Source organism: Eulemur rufifrons, chromosome 9 (genome assembly GCF_041146395.1).
Source record: "Eulemur rufifrons isolate Redbay chromosome 9, OSU_ERuf_1, whole genome shotgun sequence".
NCBI classification, from domain to species: domain Eukaryota; kingdom Metazoa; phylum Chordata; class Mammalia; order Primates; family Lemuridae; genus Eulemur; species Eulemur rufifrons.
Genome location: NC_090991.1, coordinates 35,148,472 through 35,176,469, shown reverse-complemented (window position 1 = coordinate 35,176,469; position 27,998 = coordinate 35,148,472). Strand labels below are relative to the sequence as shown.

Below are 27,998 nucleotides of genomic sequence, written 5' to 3'. Positions count from 1 at the left end.
GGCCTGGGCTTCCGGCCGGAAGCGGAAGTGAGGGAAAGATGCAGGTGTGAGGACAGGAGTGGGGACTAGGGGCGTGGGTACTGGCCCAGGACCCCTGACCGGCGTCCTCGTCTTCCCTGCGGGGGGCTTTCCTTCCCGGCCTGTCGTTCGGGCCCCTCAGGGTGGCGGGTTGGGATTGTGAAATGGCGCGTCCCCTCCAGGCGCTCACATCCCTCTCCCCACCGTGTTTCCCGCCAGGACCATCAGCACGTGCCCATCGACATCCAGACCAGCAAGCTTCTCGGTAGGAGGGAGCGCCCTGCGCGGCCCGCTTTCGGGGGGTGGCCTGTTCTTTGCCCCCTGTTGCCAACAGCCAGGAGCCCTGACGCCTGAAAGCCCAGGTCGAGGTGCTGACAACTCACCTTGTTCTATGTTACCATTTGTGGCCAGACCTGCCTCGCTGAGAGCCGCGGGAAGGAGTCTACTTGACTTATGTTTTCTACTTTAACGTTTATAACATGTGTTATCAAATCATGTCATTCAGGGACAGAGGATGAATGGCTTTCTTTAGAGACAGTCAACTAAGTGGCAGTTCTGAATTGGAGCTTAAGTCTGTCTGACTCAATCTTCATGCTTTTTGCATTATGCCAGAAAATAGCTTTCCTTCCTTCCTTTTTAAAAGTGTCCATCTCTCCTTGGTTTTAGGAGGAACAGGGACCTAAGACCCAGTTGGAAATAAAGACCTTTTAGTGGCCAGGCCATCTCTGGGATGTCTATATCTGGCCTACATACCTCCTCCCCACTTTAGAGCCAGGGAAGGGCCTCTTCATCTGACCGTGCCAGCTCCTAGCATTTTTAAATGCTTATTAGAGACTAGAGTCATTGATTTTTTTTTTTTTGGAGACAGAGTCTCACTCTGTTGCCTGGGCTAGAGTGCCATATGGTGTCAGCCTAGCTCACAGCAACCTCAAACTCCTGGGCTCAACTAAAAATAGACAAAAATAGCCAAGTGTGGTGGTGGCTGGGACTACAGGCATGTGCCACCACACCTGGCTATTTTTGTCTATTTTTAGTAGAGATGGAGTCTTGCTCTTGCTCAGGCTGGTCTTGAACATCTGCCCTAAAGTGGTCCTCCCACCTTGGCCTCCCAGGGTGCTAGGATTACAGACGTGAGCCACTGCACCCAGCCAGGTTCATTGATTTGATGCCAGTCTTCCTTGAGATGGTGTTTGTCTGACCACCTCAGCCCTCTGCTTCTAGTTCTGTGATATACACAGAACTTTTCTTTCTGAAAACTTTAGAGGGGTACAGCAGAGGGAGTATGACTGATACTAGTGTGAGACCCCAGTGTTCAACCAGTTGGTAGAATTCAGGTTCTGAATTTACCACTATATGGGGCCATTTAGTCCTGTTCAGTGTGGCCACTAGTGGAGCTTCTTTAGCTTTACTTCATATTTGTCCCCAGCTCTTCAGTTCATGTACAATCTTGGTGTGTGACCTTGGTCTTGGTCATGAAAAGGACCAATGAAACAACAGTTCATTGGGGGTTTGCTCTATACCGGGTGCTGTTTTAGGCACTTGATATAAAAATGAAGATCGCTAAGATTTGTTGAGTCCTTGCCATGTGCCCGACACAATGCTCGGTGTTTTACTTGCTCTTCCCCTTCTACTCTGTGTCTTATTATCCCCATTTTACATGTGGAGAAACTGAGGCACAGAGAGGTAGAGAGCTCAGGAGTTCAAGACCAGCCTGAGCAAGAGACCCTGTCTCTGTGAAAAATACAAAAATTAGCCAGGCGTCATGGTGCACGCCTGTAGCTCCAGCTACTCAGGAGGCTGAGGCAGGAGGATCACTTGAGCCCAGGAGTTGGAGGTTGCAGTGAGCTACAGTGACACCCCTGCACTCTACCTGGGGTGACAGGTGAGACTCTGTCTCAAAAAAAAAAAAAAAAAAAAAACCCCAAAACCCCACAACCATCTGACCACAAAGCCTAACTCTTAGCTCTCTCCTTCTAAGGAAACATGCTTGGTTCTTAAGCCACAACTCTGGGCCCAAACTCCAAGAGGTCAGTCCCACTGTCGCACTGGTATTCACATTTATGGGGTGTATTTCACTGTTAAGAATGATATCTGGTCCTTATGGTGCTGTGGGTCTTAGGGGCTTTGCAGTTGTTCATTCGTCCGGTACTTGGCATAACCATCTTGTATTTTCCACTGTGATGGTTAATCCCAGCCCCGAGGAAGTGGAAGTTGAAGAGCATCCTCTCTCAGCAAGAAAGATATAATTACCTATAGAAGCAAAAATATTATGGAGAATTTAGAATGGTCAAAAGTGGCGCTTTCACGTCAGGACCAGTTTAAAGTTTTTCTTTATCCCTGTGTTGAGGCAGTTGCTCTCTAAAAATCACACTGCAGATGAAGTCAGGTTGTCAGAGTCTGCTTACGCCCAAGCTTCTCTTTGGGCCTGTTTTTATTCGCATCTTCCCATGACCCCCATACCTTAACCAATGTAAAGACAACTTTTAGACCAGCATCTCAGGGTATTTCACTTGAATCAGTGACACAACTTTGGTGGCGTGAATGGGAATGCTGTGATTTGGTGTTTCTCCTGCAGACTGGCTGGTGGACAGAAGGCACTGCAGCCTGAAATGGCAGAGTCTGGTGCTGACGATCCGGGAGAAGATCAATGCTGCTATCCAGGACATGCCCGAGAGCGAAGAGATAGCCCAGCTGCTCTCTGGATCCTGTGAGTGCTTTGGGGCTGTCACTGCAGTCCCCTCTTTCCTGGAGTAGTATATATCAGCGGAGCTGCTCCCTTGTTTAGCTGCCAGGGCTGACCCCAAGAAGGAGAGAGAGATTTTTATTTGAGGTATAGATGCTGGTTTCTTTCACCATGAAATGATGAAGGAAGGAGCTACATGCTAAAATGACCGGCAGTATAGTATACGTAAGTCAGCCATCTGTAGCGGCCAGAGCAGGTGAGGAACATTGTAGCTCTCAAAGTCCTCACTTTCCCTTGTTTTCCAGATATTCACTACTTCCACTGCCTAAGAATCGTGGACCTTCTCAAAAGCACTGAGGCCTCCACGAAAAATATTTTTGGCCGGTACTCTTCACAGCGGATGAAGGCAAGTGTGGGCCAACGGCTGGTAACGTGCAGCTGGGGACATCTGGTCCGAGGGGTCAGAGTCTCTCTGGTCTCTCTGAGGATCCAGTGGAGATGCCTACAGAGAATATTTGCTGAACTTTTGCTCTGTCCCTGTAGTTTAAGCCAAAAGTAGATCCTACCCCTGGGTTTAAATTTTCAGACCCGCTGCTTTGGAGATCACTTGTTGGCACCACACTCTTGAAAATAACGTGGGAAGTCCAGCCAACATTATGAGTTGCAGGAGGGCAGGAAGTTTGTATTCGATGTGATATGAAGGCTGTTCAGGGATTGAGCAGGGATGTGGCTATCAAATGCTTTTCTGGCTTACTTCCTCTTTCTGATCTTACTCAGGATTGGCAGGAGATTGTAGCCCTGTATGAGAAGGACAACACCTACTTAGGTAAAGTGGCCCAGCCTGGGAGTCCTGGCACCCATGGGGAAACCCATTCCCAGAATTCTGAGATGCCAGGTTTATAGGAGGCACAATCTGTCTGGGGGAAGAGGCTGGGGTGTAGGTGCTGCCTGTTTGTAGTTTCCACAGAGTGCTGGGGGAGGAGGAGGATCGGGCAGGTCGCAGGCATTTGCTGTGCCTGGCCGAGCAGGGGTGTGTGGGTCCTCTACCACTCACCTCTTGGTAAAGGGGATAGGCTGCCTCCATCCCCTCCACATCCCCCTTCTACACCAGGCGGAAGAGGCATGGGTCGTCCTGGGGGCCGTATCAGGTGGCTGAGAGAGAGCCACTAAAGGGGTGATGGTAGTTTGGGTTGTGTTTTTGAATAGTATGAATACCAATAATAATAGCTAATATTTACTGAGCTCCTACCAAACACAAGAAATTGTGCTTGGTGTTTTATATGGATTCTCTCTTGCATCCTCACAGTAAATGTCAGTGTCACTGTTTTACAGACGAAGGTTGGATTAGAGAGGTTAAATAACTTGCTTTAGGCTCCATAGCTAGGAAGGGGAGGGGCTGGGAGGCCGACCTGTTGCTCCTCACCACCACTCAGGGTGTGTTTGTGTATTCTGGGGTGTGCTTGCTTTATGTGAGCATGTCCTGGGCTGAATTTCCTGGGCCCTTCTCAGTGGAACTTTCTAGCCTCCTGGTTCGGAATGTCAACTATGAGATCCCCTCGCTGAAGAAGCAGATCGCCAAGTGCCAGCAGCTGCAGCAAGAATACAGCCGCAAGGAGGAGGAGGGCCAGGCAGGGGCCGCTGAGATGCGGGAACAGTTCTACCACTCGTGCAAGCAGTATGGCATCACGGTGAGCGGGAGTGGGCTCGTTGCAGCAGGAGGGCACCTAGACCTCTGTCTGTCTTCCTGGGCCTGAGCCCTCAGCCAAGCTGTGCCCCTCTTGGGCTAGTGTCTTGCCTTTCTCTGGTCTTTAGATGTTTTCCTTAATCTGTTGGACTCCACCACTTGTGTCTCAGCCCTCCTCTTCTACTGTCTCCAGGGAGACAATGTCCGAAGAGAGCTGCTGGGCCTGGTGAAGGACCTGCCAAGTCAGCTGGCCGAGATTGGGGCAGCAGCTCAGTCTCTGGGGGAAGCCATCGACCTGTACCAGGCCTGTGTGGGGTTTGTGTGCGAAAGGTAAAGAGAACCTCAGCTTCTCTCTAGCAAGGGGATGGTTTACCTGTGTTCCCTGGCTTGTCTCTCTTCTCCTCTTATATTTTTCCCACATGACATGTGAGCTTTATTTTACACCCTGGAACCAGTGGGAGCCTTGCCCGTTTGACCACATGGCCCAGGCTGAAGCCCGGTGTTGGCTTCATGAGTGGTCAGCGGAAGAATCAGTTATGTGTCTTGTTGAAGCCCTACAGAGCAGGTGTTGCCACTGCTGCGGTTCGTGCAGAAGCGGGGCAACTCAACAGTGTACGAGTGGAGGACGGGGACAGAACCCTCCGTGGTGGAGCGGCCGCACCTCGAGGAGCCTCCTGAGCAGGTGGAAGAAGATGCGGTAAGATGAGCCTCGTTATAAGCAGCTACCACCGAAGGAGCAGGAGCTGCCCCCCCACCCCCACACAGCCCAAACTCTAGGGCCTGGATTCAGAGCCCCAGAAGGAAGGAAGGGGGATTTGTTAGCCTATAGGTGGAAGGGCCCAGAAGGCCCTACTCCTTTATTTTTCTGAGTGTAGGTGAGTGCTCAGCAAGCTGGTTTGCTTTGTACTAAGAACCCTCCATTGCATGAGCTCTTAGAAAAATGGGCTTTCTTTGGGGGACCTTGCAGGCCATTGCATTTGAACAGTGTGCTCCCTACAGAAGCAGCAAAGGCCCGTGGGAAGGCAGCCACCCCTTTATTTTACCAACCTTCTGCAAGTTAATACTCTTTTTCCCTTCTAGATTGACTGGGGCGACTTTGGGTTGGAGGCAGCTTCCGAGAGGACTGACTCTGGCGTCTCTGCCGAGGCTGCTGGAATCGACTGGGGCATCTCCCTGGAATCAGACTCAAAGGTTAGGGTCCCCTCTTGGTCTGTCTCTCTGTGATCACTACTTTAACCATAAGAAGAGGGTTGTTTGAGTCTGTAAAGGCATCACTTGAAGTTCACAGCTCTAAGACCAGGTGTAGTCCAAGGGAGGCAGAGTTTCAAAAGTGACAAATCAGAGTTTTTGACCTGCTGTTTGGGGCAGGGTGTGAGGGTAGGCAGGTGGAAACTCTGCAAAGCAGGGATGATCGTAGCAACATAAAGGGGCCCACACTGCCATCTTTGTCACCTACATCAGGGCTGCAAGTCCTTAATGCAGCTGGAATGTGCATTGAACTCTTCAAGGGCTCCTTGGCTCAGGAAAGTTCTCCCAACATTGCTGGGTTCTTTGCTCTCCTTCCAGGACCCCGGGGGTGATGGGATCGACTGGGGAGATGATGCTGCTGCTCTGCAGATCACAGTGCTGGAGGCAGGGACCCAGGGTACGTGCGCCATCCCCTGCAGCCCCGGCGAAATGGGGTGCTCCAGGGCCCCCGTGTCTCTAGAAGCAAAAAAGTGCACTGCCGAGATGAGGCTTCTCACACGTTTGTTTCTGAGAATCTTGATGAGGATGTGAGGGGCACTGAGACAGGTTCTTAACACACTGCCACACTAGAAAAAAAATTTTTTTTCCTTGGGGTCATGCTGTTTTATTATGAAAACAGAATAAAAACTTGGAAAACAAAACAGTCCTTTCTAATTAAATGAAAAATTTGTTATTTTTAATTGTTTTTGTTTTTTTAATAAAATAATATAAAAACTTGAAAATTAGTAATTAAAAAGTAATGTGAAAACTTGAAAAATAGTTTATAAGGGTAAAGTGTTTTTCTTGACTTGTCAGGCTTAAGTGCAATGTAAAGGTCAACAGAAATAGAAAAATGAAATTTATTGACTTCTATTCATTTAATCCACATTTTGAGAATTAAAGTGTCCATTAATGGTAACAATAAGAACATCAACAAGTAAGATTTTCACGAACCAACTGCAGGGTTTTGCCCAGGTTTTGCTTCATGAGGCCTCAGGCTCAAAACTAGTGTGAGTTAAATACAGCTCACATGGCAGTTAATGCGTTAAAATTAAATCTAGAAACTCTCAACTTTTTAGAGAGCAGGTCTAGTGTAGGGGGGCGGGTTTCAGGGGGGAGAGTGGGCCCTGGAGTCTGACCCCCGTCCTGCAGAGAGGATGTCGCCATGTCTGCGCCACTAGAGGGCAGTGCAGGATGAAACTTTACCTCCTGCGCCCACCAGTGCCAGCCAGCCTTTCTGCTCCCTTGAACTCAGCTCTGTGGTTCTCCTCTCCGGCTGGGGGTTGGAAAGTAGAGCCTGATTAAGGCTGAGTCACCTGGGAAAGGTGTCCTTCTCCCTTGGTTGAGACAGGAAGGAGGTTGGCTTTAGCGCAGTGAGTCTGTGTCCATATTAATCCACCAGGGCTTCTCAGACTTGAGGGTCTTTTCCTTCTCTGGTCCTCAGATCCTTTGTCACTTCTTTGTCCTCTTCCTGGCAGCTCCTGAAGGTGTTGCAAGAGGCCCAGACGCTCTGACACTTCTTGAATACCCTGAGACCCGGAATCAGTTCATTGATGAGCTCATGGAGGTACTGTCATCTCAGAGACGCAGGGGGCGGCGTGGCCCCAGCACAGGCAGCATCGCTGCAGACATCTGACCCGACCCTTCCTGTTGGTGTGAAGGGTGCTGAGTGCTTTCCATGTCCTGGTGCAGGAGCCTCACCTACTAGGACACCCCTCATTCATTCAACTAATATTTATCAGGCTCCTCTTAAGGGCCTGGTACTGTCTTAGCCACCAGGAATTGGGCAGTAAACAAGACAGTTAAAGTCTTTAAGTCTTTGACCTCATGGAGCTTATGTTCTAGTGGGGAAGGCAGACAAGAAAGAAGATGAATAAGTAAGATAGGCGGTATGTTAGATGGTACTAAGTACCATGGAGAAAAAGAAAGCAGGGGAAGGAGATGGGGGTTGTTGGGAAGGGCTGTGGTTTTGTATCTGGCGGTCAGGGAAGGCCTCACTGAGAAGGTGGCCTGCAGTTGAGACTGAGGTGGTGCAGAGAGAGCCCTGCGGATGTCTGGCAGAAGGGCTTCCCAGGCAGAGAGAGCAACTGCAGAGGCCCCGAGGTGGGAGCGTGCCTCCCGTGTGTGACCAGCGACAAGGAGGCTGGTGTGACTGAGGAGAGGGAGCTGGCAGGGAGTAGAATCGGTGCTCAGATTTAGAGTCTGAACTTTGGTTTGACTCTGAGCAGACTGAGAAGCTGTTGGAGATTTTAAACAGGTTAGGAACAACATGATCTCATTTGTGTTAAGTACGATCCCTGGGTTAAGGTGCTGAGCAGCTCAGTGTAAGGAGCCGCTGTTCTGGGACCTCCATTTTGGGGTTGGGAAGATGAAGGCCTGTCTTTGTAAGTCTCTGGGTCTGTTCCCTTCCCGGTAGCCTGCGGTTGGGGAGAGCCTCCTGAAAGTTCTCGGTCCTCACCCAGTTCTCTCCTCTTTCTGCCTAGAGTGGGTCCTCCTTACCTCAAGGGGAGAGGAGGACAAAAGGTACCAAGTTTTTATGGCAGAATAAGATTGACAAGATGTGTGGCCGGTTCTCATATTCTTTTCAGCCTTTTCTGAATTCAGGGCTACTCAAGCAGGGATTCCTATTCCCGGAATCTTCTTCCTCCCAAGGAGTGAAAGTAAAGACCTTTACTGGGCAGACAGAACCTTTTGAGTCTCTGTCTTCTCAGTTATCTGACCCACAGCAAGAGAGGAAGGTTGGAGGTGCAGAGCCTGAGATGGGAACGGGGGACCAAAGAGTGACGACACAGGCAGCCCCGAGCACTCACGTTGAGTTGTTGAGTTTCTAGCAATAACAGTGTGCAGAGGAGATAACCCCTTCTCACCCAGAGTCGGGCCCTCACATCTCATTCTTGCATTTTGAGCAGTCTGAGAGCTTAGCTTCTGAGGTCCCGTCTCAGTTTGAACCAATTTCTCTTCCATCCTCAGCTCGAGATCTTCTTGTCCCAGAGAGCGGTGGAGATGAGTGAGGAAGCAGACATCCTATCCGTGAGCCAGTTCCAGCTGGCTCCAGCCATCCTCCAAGGCCAGACCAAAGAGAAGATGGTTACCATGGCATCAGTGCTACAGGATCTGACTGGCCGGCTCACCAATCTCCGAATGCAACACCTGTTTATGATCCTGGCCTCACCGAGGTCTGGTTTGCTCCCTGATGCAGGGCTCTGCCATGTTGAGCAGCTCTGCCTCTTTGTATCCCTCCTCCTCTTCCTTGACCCTCGGGCCTCATCCCTGCCTCCTGGTCATCCCTACCTCCTGGTCATTGCCTTCTGCTGGGGATAGGGGTTCTCTTGGGACAAGATGGCGTGGTTCGATGTATGTAGGCAGAATCTGCATCCCAAGTAGGACATGGGAACTGGGAGTGGATATTCCTTACAAAAAAAGGATTTAAGGGTGTGAGGGTGAGAGGCCAATTAGCGGTTTGGTTTCCCAAGCTTCACCTTTCCCAGCAGTTGAACGGGAATGCTCAGGGTGCACAGCTACCCCACACACTCACCTGAGTGCCCTGCGTAGGTATGTGGACCGAGTCACTGAATTCCTCCAGCAAAAGCTGAAGCAATCCCAGCTGCTGGCTTTGAAGAAAGAGCTGATGGTGCAGAAGCAGCAGGAAGCGCTTCAGGAGCAGGCGGCCCTGGAGCCCAAGCTGGACTTGCTCCTGGAGAAGACCAAGGAGCTGCAGAAGTTGGTAAGACAGGAAAGGGAAACCTGCGCAGGGGGAGGACCCAGTTTCTGCAGAACGAGGCCCTGCGCCTCTCGGCTTCCGCCCACTTGGTACTGCTGCCTTTCAGATTGAAGCTGACATCTCCAAGAGGTACAGCGGGCGCCCCGTGAACCTGATGGGAACCTCCCTGTGACACCCGCCATCTTCCTGCCTGCTCTTCTTCTCAGCCTTCGCGATGGAGGTGGGATAGCCAGGGCCAATGTTTTGGAGCCTTTCCCGGCAAGAAACCAGGCAGATCGGAGGACAGAAAGCCACAGGAAGGAACCATTGCTTGAATGGTGACCTTGGCACTCACTGTGCTCTCTGCAAGAGGCTGTGTTGATTGTCTATAACCCCCTGTGGCCTGTCAGCCTGAAACCACAGCTTCTCTTTCTATTTAGTCTAGTGCACTTAATAAAAGATGAAGACTCTTGCTTCACTACTGACAGTTACTTTTAGTGCTTCTCTGAGCCTGGAGTTGAGGCTGTGCACCTGTTTTCATGGGGGTCTTGATCCAGGTGGGCTTCCCAGGCCTTCATTCTCTTGCTTCTGGTGGTAAGGAGGACCCCAAATCTACAAATGGTTCCGCAAGGCTCTGGGGTGGCTGAGTCAGCTGGGCCCTTTCTCTCCATAGCCAGGCCCAGCTGCCCCACTCAGGCCGGAAGCCCACGGCAAGCAGTCGAGCAGTAGCCTTGTTGGAGCCAGCAAAGCTGTACTTTCCTTTTAATCACAGCTTACCTCGAGGCAGAGGGAAAATGCAGTTTGGGGAGGAAGGGTCTGATAAACAAGGTGGAGACAGGAGCTGTCACCTTCACTGGCTGCCTGTCCACTTCCTGCCCATAACTGCCTGCTCTGTGATCGGATAGAGCCCACCCCGGGATAGCAGCCCTCTCCCAAGCCACCTACCCATCCCCATTTCCCAGGAAGGGTAGGGGTTGGGGGTGGCCAGCAATTCGATTTTAATTTCATAGCAGAGCAGTTGATTCATGGCTCTTTGTCGCTGGCGTTGACTCCCGTAATGACTTTCCATCAAAATGAAAAGTGGAGTGACACCACTCATTATTCCTGCTGCTTGTTATCTCAGTTCTGGGGAGGGCCGCCCCCTCCCTGCTGCCTTTCAGCCGTCCTGGACAGTGAGTGATGGCCCCTATTAATCACCGACCCCGCGGACTCCGGCGGACACACGCTATCCAAAGGAGAGAGAGATAAGGCGGCATGAACTGCTCGAAGCCGCTCCTATCAATTAATGTCAACCTGCCGCTTCCCCCCAATCTTTGCCTGGTCACCTCCTTTTGGGGGATAGGGGGTTGAAATAAGAAGTCCAGAAATTGAAAAAGGAAAAATATTGGTGTTGAATGTGGAAGTAAAACTGTCCTTAGACTAGAAAGGCATAAAGGAGCCTGAGTGGCCTGCATTCTGCCCTCAGCGTCGTGGAGGCTCTTGGCCTAGGGAGCTGTCTGCTGTTCTTGGTCCCCTTCCCTCTGAGAGAAGCCTGCTGCCTCCTGCCCCACCTGTTCAGCTGCTGGCTCCACTGGCCGTCTGGCCGACCTCTTGCAGTCGCCGTCAGCTCACTGAGGCAGGCCACCCATGCTCACTGTAACGGCCCTTGCCCAGTCACCAGCTGTTGCACAGACTCCATTGCTTACAGGGACGGAGCTTTAGGGACAAGCCCTGTGGATCAGATGACCACGGCAGGCCGTGTTCAGGCCTCAGAGCTCTTGCTCCTGCCCTTGCAGACAAGTACCTGCCCTGCGTGCCCCGCCCCGCCCAGGGTCAGTGCAGGGAAGCAGTCCTCACTGAGGTTTGGCCATTTTCGCAGGAAGGGAAGTCAGTCTAGATAGGAAGGGTTTTCTCAGCAGGTTTTGGCCACCTTGGTAAGCAGTGTGGTTAGGGGACTTCTCACTCAGGAGGGCTTAGATTACTGCTTAACTGGTGAAATGAAGGCCCACCCTAACCCCCAGGCTGAGGCAAAGGTTTCATAAAAGTCTCTAACTCCATATCGTTGGATTGATTCTCCTTTGCCCTTGGTTTCCCTGCTTCCTGGGTCCTGCCCTCCCGGCCACGCTGCAGGTGCTGCAGGGGCCCTCCTGGCTGGTCCACCCCGAGCAGGGTGGACTCTGTGTCTTCAGGCCTGCTCCCCATTCCCCTTAGCTTCACTCTGGTTGCATTTAAGTTCCTACTCGTTTTTCTCAGAATTGCCTCAGAGGTCATTGTGAGAATTACATGCCTTAACATATGCAGAGCTCTTGGAACAGTGCCTGGCACAGAGGAGGGGCTCCCTGGACGCGTGAGCTCTTACTTTTGGCGTGGGGAACAATGACAAGGACTCTGCATCCTGGCCAAACTTGCCTCCTGGGGAGGGAGAGGTAAGGGGTTCCTTGCTGAGCTTGAAGACAAAGTTTTGAGCCTTTGGGTTTCCAGGGTTGCTTAAAAAAGTTTGGGGAAAGAGGGAGGCAGCGGGAAAGGATTACACCCTCAGAATGCTTGGTTTGGTGTGAATTGTGTTGCCAAGAGCACCCTATACTTTTACGCTGACTTTTATCCCACCTCTTTCCAGAGAGGATTTAAGGCAACGCCTCTCACTACTTGGCTGAGACCAGTCACCCCGCTCCAGATTAGGAAGCAGTAAGTCACCTTGCCAAAACCCTCCCTGCTAAATCCGGCCACTGCCCAGTCCCGCTCACTGCCTCTCTGCCCGAATGAGGCCTTTCTTCCTGCATCAACTCGACCGTGTCCTCTTGGGGTGTGGTTCTCTTTACAGTCCACAGAAGTGGGATCCCTTTGCACTGCAGCCTGCGGTGGCTGACCGTGAACATGGGCCAAGTGGAGTGCTGAGAGTCATTCATCTGGGTTCTGGCAGCCCACTCCTGCGCCCCACTAAGGGTTTTCTAGGGACACTGGAGTCCTGCACATCTAGAACTCCTTCATGTTGCCAGTGCAGGGCAGGCGACGATCTGTTATTCAGACTGAATGTCTCCCCTCCATCTGAAGAATTACCTGCTCCAGAGACCTGGCCTGCAGTGGAGGACAAAAGTAAAGCACATCCCAAGCCTTGAGGCGCAGGAGTCAGCTGTGCTGGGGTTGTAGAGTCCTGCTTGCTCACATACATCCCACCCCTCCACCCCCCGCATGAATTCCCTTAGCATCTCCCCTAGAAACCCAGGTCCATGGCCAGGTGTGGTGGCTCACACCTGGAATCCTAGCACTTTGTGAGGCCCAGGCAGGAGGATCACTTGAGGGCAGGAATTTGAGACCAGCCTGGGCAACACAGTGAGATTCCTCTCTACAAAATTTTTTTTAAAAATTTGCCAGATGTGGCAATGAGTGCCTGTAGTCCCGGCTGCTCGGGAGGCTGAGGCAGGAGGATCACTTGAGCCCAGGAGTTTGAGGCTGCATGAGCTATGATGACGCCACTGTACTCTACCTGGGGTGATAGGGCGAGACTCTGTCTCAAAAAAAGCAAGAGAGAGAGAAAGAAACTGAGGTCCTGGGGCTCTTCTCTTCTCATACACTCCTACCTGCCCTGTTATTGATTTTGATTTCATCTTTTAATAGCCACTTGTTTATTCTTCTCCTCCTCTCTCCCCACTCCTGTTCATGCACATACAAAATCGAGTAAAAGTAACAGGAAGTAAAATGTGGTGGTGATTAGCATGTTCTCCAGACCTGGCCTTTCGTACTGTGCCGGCTCTGTTCTTACTCCCTGTGTGATCTTGGGTGAGTCACTGGACCTCTCTACTCTTTTCCTTCACCTGTAACATGAGGCCACAGATACTACCGACCTCAGGGTAGGTGGCTGTGGTGAGTGTGGACAGCACTTAGAACAGTGCCTGAGCCTGGGCGACATAGCAAGACCCTGTCTACAAAAGTACAATAAAATAATTAGCCGGGCCTGGTGGTGCACACCTGTAGTCCCAGCTACTTGAGAGGCTGAGGCAGGAGGATTGCGTGAGCCCAGGAATTCGAGGCTGTAGTGAGCTATGCTGCCTGGGCAGCAGAGTGAGACCCCACTCTTTTTTTTTTTTTTTTTTTTTTTTGAGACAGAGTCTCACTTTGTTGCCCAGGCTAGAGTGAGTGCCGTGGCGTCAGCCTAGCTCACAGCAACCTCAAACTCCTGGGCTCAAGCGATCCTCCTGCCTCAGCCTCCCGAGTAGCTGGGACTACAGGCATGCGCCACTATGCCCGGCTAATTTTTCTATCTATATTTTTTTAGTTGTCCATATAATTTCTTTCTATTTTTAGTAGAGACGGGGTCTCGCTCTTGCTCAGGCTGGGAGACCCCACTCTTAAAAAAAAAAAAAAAAAAAAGAAAGAAAGAACAACGCCCGGCACAGTAAGACTCAAATGTTAGCTGTTGTGAGAGGGTGGGACAGAAATATCTGCTATTTCCTGTCCCCTTGGCTCCATCAATGGCCTCCTTGTCTCTCCTGGCTCCCCTCTCTAATCCACCCTTTCCACGTTGCTATGGGCCCTTTCGTCCTAGTCATTTCCCTGCTTAGAAATTCTGATGCCCCCTTGGCTCCCAAATTCCTAGTGTAGCAGGCCAGCCCTTGATAAGTGGATCTCCACCTGCCTTTCCAGCCTGGGCTAGCCACCCAAGATGCCAAACCCACGTGTGTCCCCAAAGCCCCAACCCTTTTCTCAGCTCCCTCTGAGCCATCCAGACCCAGCTCAAATGCATCTCCATGGACATTTCCAGTTCCCTCTACAGAATTCGCCACGCCCTTCCTCAGCAGCATTCTGTGTAGCTGTCCTCAGGGAAACTCACTGATAGCGTCATAGTGTCCGACCCAAACTGAGCTTCTTGAAGGCAGGGATTGTGTCTTGTTTACTTTTGTGTCCCCCTTGAAGTCTCAAACTTAAACTTTTCTGAACTCTCTAACTTTTCTGAACTTTGTTTTCATGATTGCTAAAGTGACTTTGACCCCTGAAATATGATCATGTGGCTCGCAAGTTAGCAAAAAGGAAGAGTACCGCAAACCACTAGAAGTTTGGAAGAAAACTGAGGTTAAGTCAGCTTTTAAAATGGACTGAGGTGGTGGCTCATGCCTAGAATCCTAGCATTTTGGGAGGCTGAGGCAGGAGAGTCACTTGAGCCCAGGAGTTTGAGATCAGCCTGGGCAACATAGTGAGATCCCATCTCTAAAAAAAAAAAAAAAATACAAAAATTAGTGAGGCGTGGTAGCTCATGCCTGTAGTCACAACTACACAGGAGGCTAAGGCAGGAGGATCGCTTGAGCCCAGCAGTTGGAGGCTGCAGTGAACTATGATCATGCCACTGCACACCAGCCTGGGTGATACAGTGAGATCCCATCTCTAAAAAATTTTTTGAATAAAATAAAAAATGAAATGGACTGATGGCTAGACTAAAATCTCCCCACCAAGGAAAGTGCCTACCCTGAGGATCGTCTGGGCCTTGTCTCCCCTCCTCTTTCCCTGTTTGGTTGAGGAGGCTTCTGGAGAGGACGAGAAAAGCTTGTCATCCCATCCTCTTGGAGATGTCATTGCTTCATAGACCCAGGTTTGCTACCAAAGCTGGGGTCTCAGCCCCCATCCACTGAATGCCACCCATATGCTGGGCTTCCCGAGCTGTTCTGCACCCTGAGTAACCAGGCCCTGAGGGGCTGCTTCCAGGCTGGCTGCCCGCCTGGCAGAGCCGGAGCCCAGCAGGAGGGTGTCCAGGCTGCTGCAGGGCTGTGGAGCCGGAGGGTACCAGCTGACCTGGATCTGCCTGTGTCCTCCAGATGCCCTTCCTCTCCGGTGACCAGCAGGGCCTTTCTGAGTAAATTGGCCCTGAGTAAACTCTTACTTGGCCAGCCTGCCACCCTCCTCTCATTCCCCAGGCTTCAAAGAAAACCAGTTTGAATATTTAAACTTCTCCTGTGTGTCTAATAAAAAGTTCTGCACTATTTAACGCCCCAGCTATCCATTACTGTCGGGAGCTGCCCTCTCCCTCCCAGCGCTCCCCTCCCTCCCTCTCGCCCAAACCACGCGCATGGCAAAGCCATTTGTCAAACCGCTCCCGCCGCCGGCTGCGCTTGGCTGTGTCTGAAAGGACAAGCCGCCCCACAGGGGAAGGTGGGAATGAATAAAGGGGCTATGCAAATTGCGGCTTAATCTGCAGAGAAACACCCAGGCTTTGGGGAGAGGCTCATTACTTCTTTTAACTGTGATTAACGGGCAAATTAAACCCAAGCCCTTAACTCTCTCCTGGCAGAGGACTTGAACGCAGAGCCCTGGGCTAGCAAGGTGGAGGGAGGCTCCTCACCTGGAGTTGTGTCCGCAGCTGGGGACCGGGACCCAGGAGCCTCCGCGCTGCCCATTAACCCTGGGCGTGCAGGGTCGCAGGGAGGCGAGCCCCAGAAGAGGGAGAGCGGCCCCAGCGCAACTAGCCTTAATCCGTGGGGAAGGAAGGACTCCGGGCTCTCTCTGTTTCATTCAGCTGCTCCAGAAAAAAACAAGGTTGGCGGCCCCTGGATTTTCGGCCTTCCTTCCCCACCGAAACCAAACCAAACCAAACCAGGGAGGCTCCCTTAGACCTCGCCTGCCAGGACGTGCGGAGGATGTGAGGAGGATGTGACCGATGTGGCTTTAGCCACAAACCGAGCTGCTGGGCAGACCAGCCCCAAACCTGGTGCCGGAAAAGTGTAGATAAGGAGCCTTCAGATGTTGGACTCCAAAATGACCTTGGGGCCTGTTAACCAGGGAGGTGAGGCAGGAGGTGGGCAGCTGGGCGTTTTCATGGACGTAGAGGCACCGGGGATGGCCTTGCGGCAGGTTAGACAGGTCGTGGGCACACAAGGTGGAACACCAAAGGGACACAGGCGCAAAGGTCCAAACTTGCTTTGTTTGTTCCTTGCTCCATCTGTGGGTTTTTGTTTTTGTTTTTGTGGTAAGATATACATAACATAAAATTTATCATGTTAATCCTTTGTGAGTATACAGTTCAATGGCACTCATGTTGTTGTACGACTGTCACCACTACCCATCTGTTTTTGCAGAATATTGAGCCGTGGTGTAAGACCTATGATCACCTTTAACAAACAGCAACAACGGAGGCAGGGCTCTGTAGATAGAAGAGTTCTAGAAAGTCAGAGAACACCCGCTGGAGCCCTGGGAGGTTGAAATAGAGGCCTGGTGTTCAGTAGGCAGGATTGGGGGGAAATCCAGTGGGGACTCCTGTGAAACACAGATTTCCCCTAAGCCGCAGTGATTAGGAGGTGAAAGATGACATGCAATGGTGACAGACTGTCTGTCAACCTGACGGGGCCGGGGAGAGACACAGCCCCGTATTTTATTTTGTCATCCAGTTGATCAGTAGGTCTGTCACAGAAACCAGGCCTGACAGCTCCGCTCTCTTTTCTCAAATCCTGAAGCCCAGCTCCGCCATCTATTAAAACATCCTGGGCTGTCAGGGATATTAAAAGGCTCTGTCACTCCTTCTTAAAACAGTCATAAAGACAATCTGGACACCGGCATTTGGGCGGGAGCCCCGGTGTCGAATGGGAAGAGGCAACAGCAGGTATGCCTGCCTTTGTTGACAGCCTGGGCTCTGGCAAGGTTCAAATGGGGCTATGTATGGACTTACCTCCTTTTCCTCTCTAGTTGCAAGAATCAGGGCTGTCTCCAACATCTGCTGACGCCTGGCATTTTGAAACAACTGTTCTCGAGCATAGGATATAGCCTTTGTTAAGTGCAACCACAACTCTCAGCTTATCTCTGGTGCCTCGTGCACCTAAACCACACCTGTTCCGAATGTCTGCCTAAGGAATCTGCTTCCCAGGCCACCCCAGGTGGTGAGAGTTGGGGGAGGAACAAAAAGGTAACCAGAGCCTGAATTTTTCCTCCTTGATGGAGTCTCCCTCTTTTCTCTCTTCCACTGTCCTTGCTCCATGCAGCCTTGTGACTGACGCCTCTTGCCAAGAAGTCTCAAGGGGGTCAGCATTGACCTGAGGTTTCTCAGGTGGGTCCCCCAGAGTGCAGGCTAGAGCTTGTGACCTTGCCAGTTGGCAGAGCCCAGTCAACTTGGAATCCCTGAATCTCTCCAAATGATGGAACCACAAATCGTCAGCTTGAGATCCACTAACTTCCAAAGAGGGAGATCCCTTCCTTTTCACGTTGCTGATAAGAACACATGGCCTCCAGCACTTTGCCAGGAGCTGGCCTCTCTTTCCAAGAGCATCCCAGTTGGGGTGGAGGATGTTTCTCCAGTTTGCAGCTATACTGAGGCACAGAGCCACAGACCAGCCACAGTCCCCCAGCAAATTTTAACTCTGCCCATTGGGCTGGGGAATCACCTAATAGCTAGTTTGCTGAAACATACCAAAGGCCTCTTCCATGACCTCTGAACTGACATCAAGGCAGCACCCAGGGCCCCGGCGTCTCAGAAAGCCCCCTCTTCTGCCCGCCCAATGTTCAGTAGCCAGAATCACTTCCCATCCCAGGCTTTTACTTAGATTTGCACGTTTTTAAACTATGGACGATATTTTTTCCAACAAAGTTAACTTCTCAGCAGCTTTCTTCAAATATTTCATGTCAAGAAGAGTCAGACTTTTATGCATTCTTTGTATAATATTAAATGTCTACTTTACTCTAACGTGCAGCCCCAGAGAGCAGAATTGGGGCCTGTGTGTGGGGGTAAGAGGGAGACCGATTTCCATCCAACATAAAGAAGCCCTATCTGATAGCCAAAGGCGCCCCCCCAGAGCACAGGTGGGAAAGTCACATCACTGAGGACCTTAAGGTGACATTGGATCAATATCTGGTGGGGACGCTCTGGTGGAAACTTGGTCAGATGACTCTGAGAGTCAATGATTTGGGGCGTTTGGTGTGTCCAGAGGCTGGAGGAGGCCTAGCAGCTGTTCACCAGCTGCCTTCCATGTGGCCAGCTTGCAATTTAATCCCAGATGGTCGGACCCCTCACCCTCAAAGGTCACAGGGCCAGCTGCAGGGTAGTGGGCAAACGTCTCTTTGCCCCGGCAGCCCCCAGGCAACATCTGTGAGCTGGCAGGCAGGATGTGGAGAGCAAAGAATGAGGGACATGGAGCCAAGAGATCCCACCAGCCACCCCGGTTGAGAGAGGCAGGCGGGAGCTCTACCCACTCCCCTCTCCGCCTCCCCTCTTCCCCTCACTGACTCCCAGTGCACCCCCTCCCCTTTCCTCCCCTGTTTTCACCTGCCTTTCATTCTCCCTCCCTCCACATCCCTCCCAGAGACCTCCCCTCATCTCCATGGCGATAAAAGGGGAGGTGGGGTGGGCTGTGCCCTGTATTTTTAGCCGCTCCATAATAGCTCCTTTCTCTGGAGACACAGGGGCTGCCTGTGGAACTAATCTCCCCCTGCCCACGGGCTCACAAAGGGCCGAGGAAAGCCCCTCCCTCAGCCTGGGCCGCCCTTGGTGACCCCAGCCCGTTTCCGGGTATGCCTGCAGCCCTCCCGGGCCTGCAGCTGGGCCTCTCTCATGGGATTCTGCACACAGGCAGGGTCACCCCGGCTGACCTCCCCTGAGGACAGAGGTCAAGCCCCCTCTGCGGTCTCTGATGTGATTGGAAGGGAGCTGAGGCAAGGGAGAAGGGGAGGGGTGTGGAGGAGGGGACCTTCTCTTTTAATGTAAAATTAAATGACTCCCTGTCTGTGCCTGTCTAAGGCTGGATGCGCTGGCCTAGGACCCCACCCCTGGGAATCCAGGCATCTTAGCAATGGGTTAAACTCTCAGCACTGGGGCTTGGTCAAACCTGAGCCTGGAGTATTAGAATCATAAAATTCTGGCAAGGGAGATGGGAAAAACTGTACAAGGCAGGGGGCCTGTGGAGTCAGCCTTGGCTTTGAATCTGCTATTTGCTTGCTACCATGTGGCTTAAGACACCTCTGGGCCTTGATATGCTCATCTGCAGAGTGGGAACGATAGTAGCACCAGGCTCACAAGGTTAAGGCACAAGTGAGACATGGTACATAACATGTTTCTTAGCATAGTGCCTGGCTCATGGCAGGAACCCCGGGTACCATAGCTGCAGCTCTATTAGGCAGGAAGGAGTTCTCAGACTTCAGAAATCATCTACTTAGCTCGGGCCAGGGCATCCCCATCTCGGCCAGTTAAAGAGAAGTCACCATCCTCAGAGAAGAATATTCGAGGCAGTGTAGTGGGCGGGAATCCAGACAGGGAAGTCAGAATGGCTGGAACTGAATCTCAGCTCCACACCCCCTAGCTGTGAGACCTCTTCCTTCATGTGTAGAACAAGAATAATAATGGCAGTACCCACGGCATAGGGTTGCTATGAGGAGCAAACGTGTCAACACAAGGAAATTGTTCAGAGAACCTGGCCCATCACCCACGCCATATAAGTGTTAGTTATTATTATTATTGATTTATTATTATTGGGTCTCTGTGGACCTGCCTTTCCAGAATAGTGCTTATTGCAGATATTCAAAGCCTTTGTCCCTACAGGTTCCCTCTCTTTTCCATGTCACATGGCATGTTCTGATTTCTGGCAAGAAATAATATATGATCACTCTTACTTGCTTGGCTGATGAAAAAATGCACATTTTGCCCATGTAGACAGCAGCTCTAAACAAGGGACACAGCTCACCCAGAAGGGAGTAATTGGCCCCATATAATACAAGGCCAAGTGAAAGACAGGAGTTCGGAAAGGTCAGAAGAGGTCTGGCGGGAGCTGCCGACAGCTCTTCTAACCTGCCCAACTTATTACCGGCATCGTTTCGAGAGATAATTTAATGTTCTCCCTCTGTGTGGCCCTGTTTGCTCCTGGAGGGAAATAAATAAATAAATAAATAAACAACCGCCCCCCCCCCCCCAACCAACACATGCTTTATGAGAACATCACTTGCTTGTTGTTAACGGCACAGTTATTAATATAACTGTCCCGGCACCTCCTCTACATCTGATCACTGGTGAATTATGGGCCTTGAATCCTGATTGCAAACGTTTCCACGTGGTCCCGACAAGAGAGAACCAGCCCCTGGCATGCAGGGAGGACTCAGAGGCCGAAGCAGGGGCCTGCTACCCTGTCTGGGAGCGTGCAAAATTCAGGGCCGAGACAGGGAGCGGAGAGGAAGGGAAAGCCGTGGACCGAGGCGCGGAGACCTCCCTTCTGCAAAGTCTCCAGCTCTTCTCACCTTCTTTGACCTCATTTTCTTCACCTATAAAATAGGTATTTTTAAAATTCTTTTCCCTTTGCCATTTTTAAGCACTTAAAATGTGCCAGGCACTGCACTGAATGTTTTACCTTAGCACTATCTCATTTAATGAAGCTTCATAACCACTGTGGATGATGCTCATGTAATCCCCATTTAGCAGATAAGGAAACTCAGGTTTGGAGAAATGAAGAAACTTGCCCAAGGTTACCTAGCTGGTAAGCAGGGAAGCTGGCTTGCAGCCTGGGTTTGCCTGACTCCAGGGCCCAGGCCCCTCACAAGCCTTCCAGGGAAGTGACACCTCTGCCTTCTGCCTGGCAGGATGCAGAGAGTCCGATGAACCTAGTTGTGGCACCTCCCAGCAGTATGATACGGGGTGGACAAAAGGCTTTCCCGGCAGAAGGCAAGGGCGGCTGGGATCTGGTAAACTGAGACTGGAGGCATGGACAACCAGAGCAAGCCAGCAAAAGGCTGCAACACCCCAGAGGAGACTGGACTAAGTGATGGGCCGGCCACATCACAGCAGTGCTCACTTTAGAAAAAAGCTTTATTTCATTTGACAATTGTGGGTAGACAATGAAAGGGGAGACTGTTCTCATGTTCTGTGTCTTTCCTCCTCCATCAAGGGCGTTGCTAATTCTGATCTTGCTGGATCATCCCCAGAGGCTCTGGGGTGAGCAGGGCTCTGGTCCAGTTGAATGGGGCCGATGCTGCTGTTTCATGCTACCCAGGACCCTGGCGGCACGTGGAGCTCGACTGCGTCGGGAAGATGAGACCCAAAGAGAAGCCCCTCTAAGGGTCTGGGAGTTCAGCCACAGTAGGGAGTTGGTGGAGCTGGCATGGAAGCCAGGGCTGTGAAGGGTAGGGACAGAGGGACAGACCCCACCCGGCCCAGCTTTGCTGGCCACAAGAGGCGGCCTCAGGCTGAGGACAACCAGCCAGCTGCTTGGTATTCTGCTCAGGCGACGTTGCGTCCTGCCTCCTGGCTCCCCTGCCAGCGGGGCCTCCTCCCCCAGCCCAGCCTGGGCCATGCATTATCCTCGCAAGATTGAGGACCTAATGGAGGCCATCAGCACCCTGGGGGGCCTCCATCCAGGCTCCAGAAGGAGGGCAGAGTAGTGCTAGTTGGCTCCTTTGCCCACCTCGAGTTTGGGGTGTACTTGAGGAGATCCCTGGACTGAGGAGGGGCTCCCAGCACCCCCTCTGGTGGGGGGGACTCTGGACACCTTCAGTCCAAGAGGCCACATTGCAAAAATCTCTCTCCTCCTCTCCACGGGACACCGTCCACATTCAGGGTCCCTCTGGGGAGACCCAGCCACTACCAGCTCTCTTGAAGGAGCTTTCTGCTTGCTTTGGGGAGGGGCTGCTCCCACCCGACCCCACCCCCTTGCCTGAATGCCAGCTGGCCAGCGCTGAGCCGCCTGCACTGCTCATTGTTCCTCAGCTCTCCTCCCACGGTGGGGGCGGCCGGCCTCACCCCCCAGGTCAGGAGCACATGGCAGCCCCTCCCCCTCCCTGCCTGGGCTTCAAAGGCCCAGAGGGACTAACCCTTGCCACTGTGGGGCCTCCCCTCTGGGAGCCATGAGGGGGGCGGCAGCCCCCAAGGCAGCATTCAGCAGCTCCCTGGGAGTGAGCAGAGCCTGCCAGGAGGTGGTCCTGGGTGTGTAGGCGGTCAGACAAGGGAGGTCTCAAGGCAGAAGGCTTGGGAAAAGCTTGGTGACGGGCGAGAGGTGGAAAGGTGACAGCAATATTGAAAGCATGATATGGCTACTTCCAAGAGCAGCTAGTACTTACTGAACACTCTCTGTGTACCAGGCGCCGTGATTCCCACGTGCCAGGTCACGTCACCCTCACAGAAGCTGGACAGTACCAGATCTACATTGTACACACGGAGAAAATCAGGCTCAGAGAGGTCAAGTAACTTAGCCGGGCACACAGAAAGGATCTGAATGTGACTTGGACCCACCTTGTTTGACTCTGGAACCTTGCTCCTAGCCACAGTGCTGGGCCACCGAACTGGGCAGCTGGAAGAGAAAACAGAATAGGTCATGGGCACCCACCTCCAAAGCAGTCACCTGACTTCATGCACATCCGCAAAATGTGTGTTTCCTGCCATGAAGCATCTAGGGATTCAAGAAGCATTTTTTTCCACTGAGCCCACAAATATAGGGACCCCCACCTCTTCTTTCCAGCCCTCCTTCCCCTTCTAAGCTTCTTCACTCCTCTCCTCCCCAGGCTAACATCCTGTCCCCCCACCATCTGCCCCCACGATGGCTCATACTGCCCACCTTGCTTCCCTGGGGATGGACGGGCCCAGCACTCATCCCTCCCCCAGGTGCTGTAATTTGAGGGGCTGCCCAACTGGAATGGACCCAGGGCCTCCCCAGACTGCCCTCCCACCACTGTGAGTTGGCTGGTCTCTGCCCTCTGCCCTTTTCTGCCATTAACCCTGTCACCTGCCGGACATCAGCCCCCAGGCCCAGTCTGTCATCCGTGGCCAAAGATGGATGGGGGGCGGCTGGGAGGCATAAGCGGCGACCCCTTAATGAGATCTGGTGGGGGAGGGCTGGGCTCTATCAGGCAGCAGCAGGGCCAGGTTGGCGAAAACGGGCCCTTGTGGAGCGTGACCTATTTTCCTTCTGTGGAGGAGAAGCTGCGGGACAGGCTCAGGGGTCACCCGGTTCTTTTGCCACCCACCCCCACCCTCCCTCTCCTCCACTGGCAAACCAGACTGGGGGGTAGGTGGGCAGAGGCTGGGGAAAACAGATGACCCCTCACCCCTCATTCCTCCTCCTTGGCACTGTGACCCCAGCTCCCAGGGAAGAAACACAGACACAAAGAATCCCTAGGACACAGGAGACCAGCTGCCTGGCTGAGGCAGTCCAAGTCGCTCCTGAGAGACTTCGTGTCTCCTGTCCATATGCAGAGAAACTGGAGGGAGGGGGCCTTTGCAGTGTGTTGTCCGTAGAGTGAGGAGCATCATCAGAGGTGCAAGGAAGGGGTCCTTACTGAAGCCAGTTGACAGAGTTGGGGGAGGAGAACCATTATTGGGTGGTCTCCCTATAATTTTCCCCCATGGTGATTCATGGAATTTTAAAAGAGAGGCTGGAATGCATCAGTTCCAGCCTTTCATTGTACAGACAGGGAAACTGACACCAGAGAGGGGAAGAGACCCACCCAAGGGAGCAGCAGAGCCAGAGCTAGAATCCAGGGCTCTGGAACACCCAGGCCTCTACTCAGCGCCACACCACACCTTCCTCTTGCTCCTCACCCAGGAAGAAAATATGAAATATAACAGCTGCTAAAATCCTTATTCCTGGACTTGTCTAAGAGGGTTTGTTCTTTTCTGGTTCCTCCCCTGCCCCCTTCAACACACTTAATATCATATATGGCCCAAGAGGTGTGGATGCTTCCTGTGCCATTCAAACCAGGAATGGGGAGTAATTTACTCTCTGAGGACATGAATGAGGTTGGTTAAAACTCTTTAAGGACTCAAGTTTGAGGTTTTTGTTTTGGGTTTTCCCCTATGAAGAGTAAGGAGAAGCACCCAGTGGGTACCCAGCAAAGGTTGGCTGCAAGACCCGTTGGCCACTTATTTTGACATTAGCCACTGCCAGTCCCTCTCTGTGTTCCTGCCTTGGTGCTGCCTGCAGTGAGTTCTGTCTTCACTCCTAGCTGCCCATTACAATCTGGCCGAGTTGCACTGTGGAGTGTGGCATCAGGGTTTTGGGGGTCAGGAACCGTGGAATCCGGTCCTGGTGAGCTATGCAACCCTCAGCAACTCTTTTAACCTCTCTGGGCCCCTGCCTCACATTTAAAAGGTAGTACTAGATAACAGTCATCATGCTTCTTTTTAAAATGGACCAGAACCAGTACCATGCTTCAGCGGGCTTGCACCTGCTCCCAGGAGCTCCCAAGAGCCAATTACGTGCATTTCCCAACTTTGCATCAGGACTTCCAGTTGGTAGCTTGATGTGGGCTTTGGTGGGAGTAATTACACCATAAAAATGAGCTCATGCTACAAACGGGGGCTTCTGCATCATTCCGAGAGCTAGCTGTTAAACTTCTACCAGCACACCACTGACCAGAACTCTAATATGTTATATAAAAACAGATAAACAGAGCTGCTTGGCTGAAACAGGGATTGTCCCCTTGCCTCATCAAGCTTTGCCAAACCCCAGGACTTGAAAACTGGTATACTGGAAATCTGAGATTTGTTCCAGCTCTATACTCCACGAGTCTAAGTAACAGGCCACAAGAGGCCACGCAGGAGGGAGAGGGAACAATGAAGAGGCTTAGGTTTTACAACTGCATTTGGCTAATCAAGCCTTGGCTTTGTGGGCAAGTCAGATTTGATGAACCAGGAAGCAGCTCAGGCTGTTGTTTAACCCTGCAGGTTCCGAGGCCTTCTGGCCACCGAAGGCAGTGGGGCCCTCAGGATCAGTCTCTGGTTAGGGGATCTCTCAGTGGGAGGCAGGAGGATGGCTTTAGGGGAGGGAATGTCATCCACCTCCCCACAGCCGTCCGCTTTCCCTCCTGGGTGAAGGGAAGTGATGTGACACTTGGGCCCATTCAGGTACAGGGCATGCTGGGGCTATCTTGGGAAGCCAAAAAGCTTCATCAATATCACATGGTGGGGACCACGCTAACCAGGAGGTGGAGGCCGGCATTCAAATGCAGGTCTCAATCCGTAGCTCCAGCAGCCCCTGGTCTTGACAGTTTTTGCATTTCAGTACCATTTTGGGAGATGGGGCTGAGGAAGGTAGAGGTGAACACAGAACCCGTAACCTTACTCACCTTACTCGGCATGTACTCAGAAAGGCCCACTGGGAAGCATGGCAAACTCCTGTTTGCCAAGGTTCCGTGAAGAATTTCATATTCCCAAAGCTTGCTTTCTTTCTGGCCTATTAGAATCAGCCAGGCTGATTCGTTCTAGCTGGGGGAAAAAAAACGCTAGCAAGCAAAGCAAAAGAAAAACAAATGTTTGCAGCTGAAAGAGACCTGGCATTTAATCTCGTGGTTTCTAGCGGTCAATCATCAGAATTACCTGCGGAGATTTAAAAAATACAATTTCTTGCCCCTGCCCCTGGACTCACTGAGTAACAAATCTCCAGTGGGGGAGGGGTCTGGTGCTCGGGCACCAACACAGTCACTCTCCCAGCTGCCCACGGTGGAGGGCGAGGGCTACCATCCTTGTTGCCCATCCACAAGACTTTGTCCTCTTTCTGTTTCTAAAAGAGATTTCCTCATTCTTCCTTAGCAAATATAGACAGATTAAAAAATCCAAAAGGAGTTCTTCCCTACAGCTAACCTAAATCTCTGCTGTCCTCTCATCTGGATAATAACATTACTGATGACTTTCAGAGTTTGCTTTCTTCACCCTGAATGTTCTGGGTTTACGTCTTTGTTCAACAAAAATTAATCCAGCACCTACTGATTGCCAGGTCTTTTTGTAGGTGCTGGGGAGTCAGTAGTGAATGAAATAGACATGACCCTTGGCTTTTGGAGCTTACAGCCTTGCGAGGGATTTGGATGATTAAACTAGCCATGGTGGGATGTCGGGCTAAGGCAGATGTTGGGATGGGAGACGGTGGGGATAGTGTCCTGAAGAAATGAAGGCCAACCTGTGGTGTCCCTTAGGGTAAGTCAGCAGTCAGCCTGGAAGGGGAGAGGAGGGTGAGAGCACAGATCTTGGCAGGGAGAACAGCATGTGTGGGGCCAAAGGCAAAAGAGCAGAGAGTGATGGACAAACCGAGTGAAAATCCATACAGTGGGCATCGTGCGGCATGAACCTTGCTGCCATTCCTACGGCCCTCCCCAGAAACCCCTCTAAGGTCCCCCATGACTCCCTGGACTCCATGGAGCCCAAAGCGAGACAAAGAACTTTTGTCTGATCAGCTGAGATATAATGAGAATGACCCCCAGGTTCCTTATTTATGCATCCAGCCTGGAGCTTGCTTTTGTCAGAACAGCACTGTATTGCTGACTCATAGTCAGCCATGCATTTTATTATACAATAATCCCGCAATGTCTGTCCTGGATTTTCTTTGTGACTTCCCTTTCAGCTTTCTATGTAAAAGCCTTGCCTTTTTGCTGTCTTTTTACTTATGTCTTTCTTTGAAGTGGAACATGTCGAGAATTTGTGGGTTTCGGGGAAACCTGCCATCCCAGGGGTCCTTCTGCAATGAAACGCAGGTCAAGCTGAGATTTGGAGTTGAAAGCTGATTAGTCTAAATGCCCACATCTCAGAGCATCTAGCCAATCTGTCTGCCCATCAAGGCGACCGATCCCATCCCTGTCTTATTTGCTGCGGTGGGGGTGGGGGCGGGGGCGGAGGTGGGGAGGGAGGGAAGCAGAGTCAGCGCCAGCCAGCGATGTGCCAGGCAGGACAGAGTCTGCACAGCGTCGCCTGGAAGGGAGGGGGCAGATGCCGAGAGGCTCAGGGGAGCCATGCCAACAGATGGGTCTGCCTGGGTCCCCGACTAAACCAACTAACCCTTCCCAAGCCAATCAGTCAGCAGGGCTGGAGGGCCATTATTCTTCCCTGAGATCCCAGGTGAAGCCCCAGGGGCCACGTAGGAATTCACTGGTCAATGCTAGTTTGGTGGGTGGGAGTGGGGCGGTCGGGCAGGGGCAGGCACGGGGGCGGGTTTTGTGCATTCGCCCATGGGAGCTGAGCCAGCCCCGGCAGGGAAGAAGGGTCACTTTGGCATTCGTTCTCTGCAGCTACCAGGCCTTGCCGCCTGCCAGGCTGCTGGTGTGCAGAGCCCAGCCCCCTCCCCAAAGAGCCCCTGAGAGGGGCCGGGAGTGGGGGGAAGGCCACCCGTGGCCTTGTGAGGCTGAAGCACAAGCTCCTTCCTCAGCTGCCAGGGAAGAATTTAATTACCAATTAAAGCCCCCTCCATCTGTTTCGGGGCTGCCAGAGAGCTCTCTCTACCCTTTAATTACATCTCTGACAACAATTTAACTCAATTAGCTGGTAAACACAGCAGAATGCAGGCAGCCCAGGGCACCCTCTTGTCCCTGCCATCTGTCTGTCCGTCTTGCGCTTTCCCCACTCGCTCTCAGTCTGTCTGTCCTGCCCCTGCTTCCCCATCTCATTTGACACCCCCCCTTCCACCTCGGTTTTCTCTTTTCCTTCTGTCTTCTCCGGCACCTCTTGTCTGTCTCACACCAGCTGAATTCCCCCGTCTTTGTCATTCTGTCTTCCTCTCCCATCTGCTGTCTGTCCATCCTTTTCTCCTGCTCTGTCTCATCCATTCCAACTTTCTCTCTTTCTCTGCTGGGCTGGTCTCCCACAAGCCCTTCTATTCCCTGCCTCTTCTTCTTCCTCCTTCCCCGTCATCAATGGTCCTGCCTTTAACCAAACCCAACCCTTTCCACGTCTCTTCTGTGTGTCTCCTTTCTGGTGTGTTTCCCTAGCCCCTGCCACCGTCCTTATGCTTCGTCCACTTAGCGCAGACAACTGTGAGCCCCAGGAGTAACCGCTGCCATCT

The 27,998-nt window shown here is 52.0% G+C and overlaps 1 protein-coding gene across 1 annotated transcript; it reads left to right on the top strand.

The window, feature by feature from the left end:
• The first annotated feature begins 3 nt into the window (after positions 1-3).
• CDK5RAP3 (CDK5 regulatory subunit associated protein 3) lies at positions 4-9,793 on the top strand. Its single transcript, XM_069481292.1, has 14 exons — positions 4-44; positions 238-283; positions 2,594-2,725; positions 3,007-3,107; positions 3,479-3,527; positions 4,211-4,389; positions 4,579-4,715; positions 4,938-5,082; positions 5,466-5,576; positions 5,952-6,030; positions 7,091-7,179; positions 8,583-8,788; positions 9,165-9,336; positions 9,440-9,793. Exons 1-14 carry the CDS (start codon positions 39-41, stop codon positions 9,503-9,505), a joined length of 1,518 nt encoding a protein of 505 aa, XP_069337393.1. The 5' UTR covers positions 4-38; the 3' UTR covers positions 9,506-9,793.
• The last annotated feature ends 18,205 nt before the right edge of the window (positions 9,794-27,998 follow it).